The sequence below is a fragment of the Zootoca vivipara genome, chromosome 14, assembly GCF_963506605.1.
Source record: "Zootoca vivipara chromosome 14, rZooViv1.1, whole genome shotgun sequence".
Classification (NCBI taxonomy): Eukaryota; Metazoa; Chordata; class Lepidosauria; order Squamata; family Lacertidae; genus Zootoca; species Zootoca vivipara.
Window position 1 is genome coordinate 30386514 of NC_083289.1, and position 10317 is coordinate 30396830.

Consider the following 10317-nt stretch of genomic DNA (forward strand, 5'->3'; position numbering starts at 1 on the left):
GTATTAAAGCAGTTTAAAACAACTGACAAGCACAGAAATTAGGTGCCTCCTAAAAATTTACATCTCAGGTGTCAAAGGCCAGGATAAAGAGGTGTGTCTTCAGTATTCACCAGAAGCTGTATAATGAAGGTGCCAGGCACACCTCTGTGGACAGGGAGTGCTACAGCTTAGGGGCTGCCAGAGAGAATGCCCTCACCTGGCACTGCTTTTAGAAGACATCTGAAGGCAGCCCTGTTTAGGGAAGCTTTTAATGTTTAACAGACCATTGTATTTTAATATTTTGTTGGAAGCCACCCAGAGTGGCTGGGAAAACCCAGCCAGATCGGCGATGTATAAATAATAAATTATTATTATATTACCATAGGCTCTAATTTTTAAATTAAATGAGGTGTGTGGTGAGAGAAGGCTGTAACTTATTCTGATATGAGTACCAGGGATGGAGTTTGTGGTGCTTCCAAAAAGACACTTCCTTCAATGCCATGGACAAAGACTCTCTAGCGAGGGAGATTTACTAGAGATTATCAACATCCTTGGATTATTCATAGCAGCCTGGAAATGGGTTTAAGACCAGCAGCCAAAGAAGGGATGAACTTTCATAGATTAAAAGGGCATGTAAAATGAAACAGGAACTCCACAAAATAAACATGATGAAGGAACAAAAGTGGAAGGGCCCCAGGAATAGGCCTTGAGCATCTAGTGCTCAAACACAGAAAAAGCAGATGATGATGATGATGATTTATATACTGTCCTATACAGAGAGGCCTCAGGGCGGTTCACAGAACAAAATCAAAATGTAAGACCACAAAATATGTAATCAAAATAAAAACATATTAACCCCTCCCCCCCAAAATCCACATTTTAAAAGACATAGGATGTCAATCAAATCAACCAAAGGCCTAGGTAAAAAGGAACGTTTCTGCCTGGCACCTAAAGGTGCATAATGAAGGTGCCAGGCGAACCTCCCTGGGGGAAGCATTCCACAGACACAGTAAGTAACTAAACAAGATACGACAGCAGAAAAACGGGGTGAGCAAACGATTTTGCAAGCCCAACAGGAATATAAGCAGGAAAGGCTTGGATTGATTTCCTTCCCTAAAAAAGAAGTTGGGGCTGACTGCTGTGAATCTAATTACCTCCAGCCGAAGATAAAGTGGTGTCATCTGGGGCAGATGTACGTACAGCAGCTGTGAAGAGGGGGTATGTAGAAGCTTGGCGAGGCCACCAAATAAAGTTCCGAAGTCAGGGAGAATGTGACAGACCTCAGTAATTTAAGGAATGCCTTAATTAAGCAATTGGCGCAGCTTGAGAAACATGGCCCTATTTTTTAAATGCACATCCTGCTATTTAATGCTGTATTGCTCTTAGGAGTGTTTTGCTTTACTTTGACCAATCGAGGACCCTCCTGGAGAATTGGTCATAGGCAAGATCTAATTCATTTTTCCTGACTCACTTTATAATAGCAGCTTGACTGTAATGATGTGTGCCTTGTTTATATCTTATGGAAGTGTTTGTATTTTTATGTTTGTATTTTTTCCTAATTAAAATGATTTTTTAATATATATTTTTATTAAATATTTTCTTGGTTTACAAAAGTACATGCATTGCCTCTTTTTTCAGGTTGTAAAGTCTTTTCTACAAATCTGTTACATTTGGTATGAGAGAGTTTTAAAAACAAAAATAATATTCTGATCTTACCTTTGGAAGAAGACAAGCTCTCTTTCTCCAGAAGCACCCATCCAGCAACAGTGCCCTAGCTCCAAGAAGGAGTGATGGCCACCAAGTTGGATGGGTAAGTCCTACTCTCTTCTGTTGGAGACAGCATGCCTCACAATACCAGTTGCTGGGAATGACAAGCGGGGAAGAGTGCTGTTGCTCTCAGGTCCTGCTTGTGGGCTTCCCACTAGGGCATCTGGTTGGCCACTGTGAGAACAAGATGCTAGACTGAATCGCCCCCCTTGATCTGATCCAGCAGCTAGTCTCTTCTGGTGTTCTCTACTCCCAAGACTGTACATGCTAAGCCACGTTCTAGCCTGCCTGTTCCATCAGCAAACCAAACCTCTCACTTTGCACTAGGAACACAAGCAGTTTGAGTAGCCTCTTGCCACAGCTGGCAAAGAAGAACATGCAGCCCTACCTTGATGAGGTGGTGGTGGAATGATTGGATCCAGGTCCCACGGCCTGCCTGTGTTTGGAATGGACAGCTGTCTTCCTGGCTCCTCTGATGGGCAACTCAGGGTTGTGCTTTTGTTTGTTTGTTTAATTTACTTCTCTGTTTTTGCCAAAAAAATAAATAAATTTGAAGTAAGCTGAAAGAACGAGCTTTCGGTCAGTCACATTGCTGATGACAATCAGATGCCAGAGAGGAGATGGAAGCCACCATCCACCTCAGTATATGATTAGGAACAGGGATAAGACCATAAGAGCCCTGCTGGGCCAGACCAATCAGGGTCCACTGAGGCCATCGTTCTGTTAAGAACATAACTAAAAATACTTTTTAAAAATGTGGTATAAACACTGACAACTGGGAAACACTGGCCTGCGAGCGCTCCTTTACCAAAGGTGTCATGGGCTTTGAAGACACTCGATCTCAGGACGCAAGGGAGAAACGTGCTAAGAGGAAGGCACGCTTGGCAAATCCACACCGTCATCAACTCCCGCCCGGAAACCAATGTCCCCACTGTGGAAGGACGTGTGGATCCAGAATTGGCCTCCACACTCACTTATGGACCCATTGTTAAAACTGTGTTTATGGAAGACAATCTTACTTGGAAACGAGTGATCGCCAAGAAGAAGAAGAAGAAGAAGAAGAAGAAGAAGAAGAAGAAGAAGAAGAAGAAGAAGAAGAAGAAGAAGAAGAAGAAGACGACGTTAAGAACATAAAAGCAGCTCTGATTGATCAGAGCAAAGGCCCCATTTAGTCCCACATCCTGTTCTCACAGTGGCCAACCAGATGCACCAATGAGAATCCCACAAGCAACAGCAGCCATCTCCCCATTTGTGATTCCCAGCAACTGGTATTCAGAGGAGGCTGAGCAAAGCCACTGTGGCTAGTAGCTATTGACAGCTTAATACTCCATGAATTTGCTCTCAGTTGTGGCCAGCAGATGGATATGGCCAAGTAATGTGCTGATACATTTTTTTGGTCAGAGAATTATTTATATGGATTTATTTACATTTAGGCTTCCTTTTCCTTGCCCCCTTATAAAATCTGATGTACTCCAGTAGTATTTGTGTCCTCCTGTTTCCTTTGCTGAAAGTCTGTTTATGCAGAAGAAAACAAACAATTGCAGGACTCTAGAACGAAGCAGAGTTACTCATGGTGAAAGAAAGAAAAAACCCACAGGGCTCTCCGTTTCCTGCATTTGTTGATCTGCACTTAGAGGCCACAGATCCAGGCACTGTCCTGGGAACACTGACCATAGCCCATTAAACTGCTTCCTTAGCCAACTTCTGCTGCAGCCCATGGGCACTCACCAACGCTGCATCAGAGAAAATGGATCTGCCTCCTCCACCTTCAGACTCAAGCCCAACAAACTCTAACACAAACAGAAGCACCTTCTACTGACAACTGACTCTTTTGATTCTGGAAACCTTAAAGAGAAACCAGCAAACCCTTTGTTTAATTTCCAAGCAAAGGGTCTGCTGGTTTCTCTTTAAGGTTTCCAGACTCAAAAGAGAGCAGGGCAATTAAAGGCACAGAAGTCCTGTCCACTATTGAGTCTGGCAACCCTACTGACAAGGCAGGTTGGTTTGACAAAAGTTGCAAACTATTAACACAGAGATTATTTAAGTAGACATACTAGTTATCAGCGGGGTTGTCCTTTGCTGAGAAAATACTGGAAGGGTACCACAAAAGCTCTTCAGTCAGGAGTGCAGAGCCTGCAGCCATCTTGATGTCTCAAAACCACTCAGAAGTATCACCTCTTAGGCAAGATTAAACAGGGTATGAGGAAGGCAACTGAGGGCTCACCTATGTTTCTTCCTGGGAGCTGGCTATTTTGTCCAAGTCTTACCCCTCCTATGGTCTGGGAAAAGAGGAAGAATGGGCAATATTGTGTCCTCTAGATGTCACTTAACTGCAGTTCTGATCATCCCTGGCCACTGGCCCGATGGTGTCTAACAACTGAAGGGTCACAGGCTCCCCAAATCATTATCAGTTTTATGAATACATGCATGTTAATAGATGAACCTGAAGGACAACTACTGGATCTGTTCCAGAAAATGTTGCTCAAGCTTGGTCCAGCTTATGCTAGTGGCAGCAAAGATTAGTTTAGCCCAATTATGGAATACGGAGGAAGGCAAATATTCCAAGCATTTAAGAACTGGTTAAATAAGCTGTTACTGTCACAGAAAATAAATAAATAATAAATAATAAATTTTCAGACACTAGATTCAAAAGCAAGACTGCCAGCCTGATACTAAAGTAAGTGAATGAATCTCTCAAGTATCTCAAATTCCTAGCTGCCACAGCAGACAGGGTACCAAGGATTTCCCCCAAACTACACTAGGAAGCATATAATCAGTGTTAAATAAGCTTAAGATTATTATTTACAACAACAAAAAGATAGAATTTTTAAAAATATAACCATACATAGACTGAGAAAGGATGGAAACTAACTCACGTCTAACCCTCTAAAAAACAAATCCAAGCCAAGACACACTGCACTGAAATCAGTTCACAATTACTTCCTTAGAGGTATTTCACATGTGGCTGTCAGGCTGAGTCACCTGGGCATTTTACAATGCTGCCAAAGAAACAGCTGAACATTTTCATGATTCAGCATAGAAGTAATCCCTAAAGAGTGAAAGCTGGCTCTCAGATATCTAGTGGTGCTGGCATAATCAATAATATAGCTAGAGTCCTGTTGGAACTAATCAAAACCTTACATGAGGCGTCTATCAGGGGCTTTGGACTAATCTGCTGCTCTAGGTGCTTAAAGACATGTCACTCACACTTCACATGCTTGCTGCATGAAATACTGGTCACATATACCCATGGCAATTAATGCATAGAGCTCATCTATGATGTGCTAACCTAGCAGAAAGCCAGAAACAGTCCACATTCATACTGGATGCACCTGGGCAGTGTTCAAAATTAGTCAGGCGGCAAGTGCATTTTGCACCTGGCTATCAACCATTTGCAACCAAGTGAAGATGCCCAGCAGCCAGGATGGCACCTGACGGCTCCACCATCTGGAGGTGCATCCTGGGAATCCTTGGATTTGGATCTGGACTGTTCTCACACGCTAATACCCCATTCTGTAGAATGCTATCATATTTTATCTGTACAATTCTGTAGAATGCTATCATATTTTATCTGTACAATTGGGAATGAATTTCTGGAACCATAATGCTTCTTCTGGGCAGTCTGAGAAGGAGCGGTCACCATTAAGAAAAAGAGGTCGGAACAGGCCAATATATATGAGGACTGTCCCTGGATCAAGTGACTTTTCTTTTTTAAGTTGTCAAAGCTCTTAACATAGCTCAAGGTTGTCATCTAAACTAGCCAGATGTTTAATCAGACTCAGTGCATCCTTTGAAAAATAACAGTTTAGACTGAGCCATGTTACCCAAAAATGGCAACTAGACATTCTGTTTTGGTGACTGCAACCCTGGTTTAAGGAGCCATTTGGTGCATAGCTTATATATCTGAGTTTCTAACACTGCACCTGCACATTAGGAAGGTCTTAATCTAATCACCTGGACCCTTGCTATTTATTGCTTGACAAATCACAGCACACTGCATTCCATCCCCCAGCACCATTTCACAATTCACCAGAACCTAGCCTCCTTGCATCACCAGAAGCTAGCCTCCTTGCATCTCAAAAGGTAACAAAAGCAGAGAAGAAAACAGTAGGTGATTTTCAACTGTCTGTTTAACTTTGTTCTAAAACCAAATTAAAAAGCAGTGCACAAGACTAACCTTTGCCTTAGCTGGCCCAAGAGCCTGGAAAACAGCTGTATCACTTCACCCAATGGGTGAAAGACCAGCTGGCTTAAAGAGCTGTGCTGAGAAATGAAAACTCTGGAATCACCGACATTTAAGCCCTCCTTATACACAAAACCTCCTAAGCATGAAAGGGAATTTAAACAAAGCCACTATGAAGCACAACAGCCCATAGGCAGAACATTGCACCTTCTTCCAAGGAAGGAGGCAACAGTCAGCAGCTCTCCATCATGAGTAGGAAATGGAATACAGTAAAGAGCAGCAAGCAGTTAACACCAGTCAGAACCAGGACACATCAAACCATCTTGCTCAGGCACCTAAGAGTTCAAAACCTTCTACAGCTCCATTAAGAGCTAACACAAAACAGTTAACCACCTCAGGAGTCTGTGAGGATGAATAGTGGCATCTAAGTTGGAAAAATAAAACATGAATGTTTTTCAAGTCCATAAACCTATTTGAACTCACACTAGTTATTCAACTGGCACAACTGATTCCAATTCTCTCTTATCTGGGCAGCAGTTTAGTGATCTGATGGGCTCACACAGAGCCATAGTATTTTCCCAGTGAGAGCGAGAGAGTCCACAGAGGAAGTCTTTTACCTCACATGCAGACTGAGAGCTGAATCATGCAGAACACTCCACAGAGAAGATCTCAGGCAAACATTTCCCTCTTTCAAAATGTCTCTTGCATGCCTGCTGGCCTCTGCCGTAGTCTGCTCTCTCAGTGATGTAAATAGGAAGGCATGCAGAGCAATAGGCAATATGTAAATTCATCAGGAAAATCCCCTACCAATCTCAGCCAATCATCTAGCACTTCCTCATCTCAGCCATTCCCAAAAGGTTTCAGCTAAGAAAGGGAAGCCCTCCTTACTCATAGAAACGCAAGTGTTTCTTTTTTTTAAAAAAACCCATCCAGTTGGAACATATCAAGGGGTTTTTAAAAGCAACCCATGAAATACATTTTTGCAGCCTGCAGGCTTAAGACTGAAACAGCAAGTTGCTGTTTCTTTACGTGTAACACTTGTCCCAAACTCAAGGACATCCACTGTAAAAATTATAAAATCAGAATCTCATGAAAAGACTAAGGCTGTGTACCCACTGTACATTCAAAGCACATCACTGGTCCCACACCTGCCAGAAAAAAAACATCAAGGGAACTATAGTTTGTTATGGGTGCTGAGAATTGTAGCCCTGTGAGGGGTAAACAACAGGGCCCAGGATTCAGGGGAGGGGATTAACTGTATGGTGTGCAGGCAGACTTAGAGCAGGAGTGGGTAACTTATGACCCTCCAGATGCTATTGGACTCCAAATCCCATCAGCCTCAGTCAGCAAGGGATGAAGATAATTGTAGCAAAACAATATCTGGAGGGTCACAGGTTATATAACTCTGAAGTACACTGCAAAGACCCTCCAAATCTGGGGGGGGGGTGCTGCAGGAGTGGTGTGTGTGCCATCTGCCTTGAAAGAGATGCTGGTGTGCCCCCCCACCCCAGCACTCAGAAATGTTAAATAACTACTGTCCAGTCACAAATACAGTGGTACCTCTACTTACTAACTTAATTCGTTCCGGAGGTCCGTTCTTAACCTGAAACTGTTCTTAACTAGAGGTGTGCTTTTGCTAATGGGGCCTCTTGCTGCCGCTGCACACAATTTCCATTCTCATCCTGGGGCAAAGTTCTCAACTCGAGGTAACTCCTCCAGGTTAGCAGAGTTTGTAACCTGAGGCGTTTGTAACTCGAGGTACCACTGTACTCACTTCTTGGACAGGGTGCCTGAGAAGGCAGTGGCAATCCAGCCACAGGCCTGATATAGGCAAAAATCTGCCCTTATTCCCTTATTGGGTTCTCCATCGGTTGGAGAATATAACAGAGGCCAACCAGAGAAGTTTGAGAAGCAAAGCCTTTATTTTCGCTGTTGCAACAGGGTCCTTCCTCTCACGCAGGAGAACAAGGAAGGAACCCCAAACAAAGGTGTCCTGCCCTTAAAAAGAAATTTGAAATTGGTTTCAGCCCACCCCCCCAGAAGCATCATCCATATGTCACAGAAGGGGTGTAGCCCAAGACCCCCCTCCCTAGATTCATCATAGGTACATCATGAAAGGGGAGGTCTGGTGGCAGTAATCTGAGCATCCTGGACCCTGCCCCCTGCCCCCAAAACCTAATCAACAAAAAAGAGAGATATTTACATTTCCCTGTTTCCCAGCCAAGTTAATCACACCCTTTTTGTCTGGCACTCAGGTATCAGGATGCCAGGGTTATCACTTTAATTCCTGAGACAATGAGAAGGTTCCCCCCACCCCCCTTCTTCCTTGCAGAGGAACACCTGGTCAGAGAGAGAGAGTCAAAATGGTGTCAGTCAGGCCTGTCTTCCTGTGCTGCTTCAGACATGTTTCTGTACATTCATGTACATGTTTTATGAACAATTATATATATGACCTTGTATGGATCAGACACTGCCTTGGTTGCCCTGAAGTAGTTAGAGCAGTCAGTTGGGTGCCCAACTGGACTGCCATCCCAATCAGCACCAACATTATATATATATATACACACACACACACACACACACACACACACACACACGCATATATATATATATATATATATATATATATATATATATATATAGCAAGTATGGTCAAGATTCAAGTCTGTGGAATCTACTCTGTTTTTTAACATCTAGATCCCTGAGATAGCAAGTGCAACCTGGTGTGAAAGCCCAGAATTAAAGAAATCTGAGCCTCCAAATTTACCGTATTTAGAATACCAAAGGTGGTGGTGGGAGGAACCGCCAGTTCTCATTCTGATTACCCTCCCCCAACAAAACTTTCTTCATTTCACTATTATAATGCGGGGTTGCATTTTGCTACAGTTATTATAGTTTATAGTTATTATATTATGTCATAGGGGAAATGAGCAGTTTATTTTCTTCTAGCATATTATATATTATGTACCTGCCAATCTACAAGAAATTGCTCAGAGACCTACCAGAAATTTCAATATGCTTTCTCCCCACTGATTTAAAGCATTTTTGTAGTGCTCTTCAGCAAAAAAACAAAAAATAAAACCCCTCTAAAATAACTTATATACAAAAAGTTAAAATAAGACAATTCACACCCACAGGCTTACAATCCAAAACAGGACACGACAACACAAGGAAAGGGCACAAGAAGAGAAGAAACAAGCAAACTCGGGCATCAGTTCTTGAAGACAGCATTATACAGCCATACTAGAAGGGGCTAATGCATTGGACAAAGATCAGGGATTCAAAGCCCTACTTAAGTGTGTAGAACACTGCAATGTGACATTGGAGCCAGTAACTATCCTTCAGCCTAACTACTGTTATAAACAAAATAACACTACCTTACAGGGTTGTTGGGTAGAGAAAAAGGGAGGAGCGGGGGGGATGGACGAAGATGACAAAGTATCATGGATACCACCTTGAGTTCCTTCCTTGAAGAGAGCTACGACACTACAACAACAACAGAATCACAGACCTTGGGGCCAGTAACATACAACATAGCCAACCTCACAGGTTTGTTGTGAGGATAAAAATGGAGGGGCAGGCAAAAATACATATACTCTGCCGTCAGAGAAATTGCAGTATGTATATGTATGTGTGTGTGTGTGTAATTTCAATATCCTAATTATGTTAAAAAGCACGTAGTAAATGAATAAAGCTACCTTAGCCTAACCTACCTCACAGGGTTGTTGTGAGTATAAAATGCATTTTGGAGTACGAAAAAACCACGTATATCATTTGAGCTCCTTGAAGAAATATAGAATATGATTATTATGATGATAATAATCCTACAATAATAATTCCCCTCCCCTCAGCACCTGGAGGGAGGGGCGCCCGTCTCAGGAGGCCCGTCCCCCTCTCCACCCACAGGCCCCGCCCCTCGCGCTCTCACCTGACGCGGGGGAGTGGCGGGGGGAGGAGGCGGCCGGCCCAAGCGCGGCCCCCCGGCACATGTTGGCTCCCCCGCCTTCTCCCAGCAGAGTCCAGCTCCTGCACCGCCAAGCGCCTGGTTGTCTGCTCCCCACCTCTGGGCCTCCCAGCAAGCCGGGCCGGAAATGACGATCACGCGTCGCTCGCCGCGCGGGCTGCCGGGATTCATGGTTTTTTTCTCCCAGTGCAGCGCTTCACCGAGATTGCTCTTTTGCGGCCTGCGGCCTACAGGTCCCATGAGTGCTTGTTCTACCGGCGTGTCGCGAGACCTTTCCGGCTGCTTTTTTATTGGTCTCGCTGAGCGGGCCTCCGTCTACCCCCCCCCCCCGATTTCTTTTGCCTCTATGGCTGTGCCGAATTTGAGCCACGTTAGGTTCATCCAATCAAATGTCCCGAAAGAGAATAATGTCGTGGAGTTGTAG

General features: G+C 43.7%; 1 protein-coding gene across 7 annotated transcripts in view; it reads right to left on the minus strand.

Annotated features, from left to right (window-relative positions):
* The window catches only part of TRAF7 (TNF receptor associated factor 7), a 33854-nt gene extending 23715 nt beyond the window's left edge, over positions 1-10139 (minus strand). The window contains exons 1-2 of one of the 7 annotated variants that reach the window (XM_035131395.2): positions 9858-9995; positions 2135-2269 (exon numbers count right to left, since the gene is read on the minus strand). Coding sequence is in view for 1 of the 7 variants with exons in the window: in XM_035131399.2 (XP_034987290.2) it covers positions 9858-10133 (276 nt within the window). In the remaining 6 variants the exon portion in view is untranslated. The other 6 variants (XM_060282593.1, XM_035131399.2, XM_035131394.2 and 3 more) reach the window with 6 other exon arrangements.
* Positions 10140-10317: the final 178 nt, after the last annotated feature.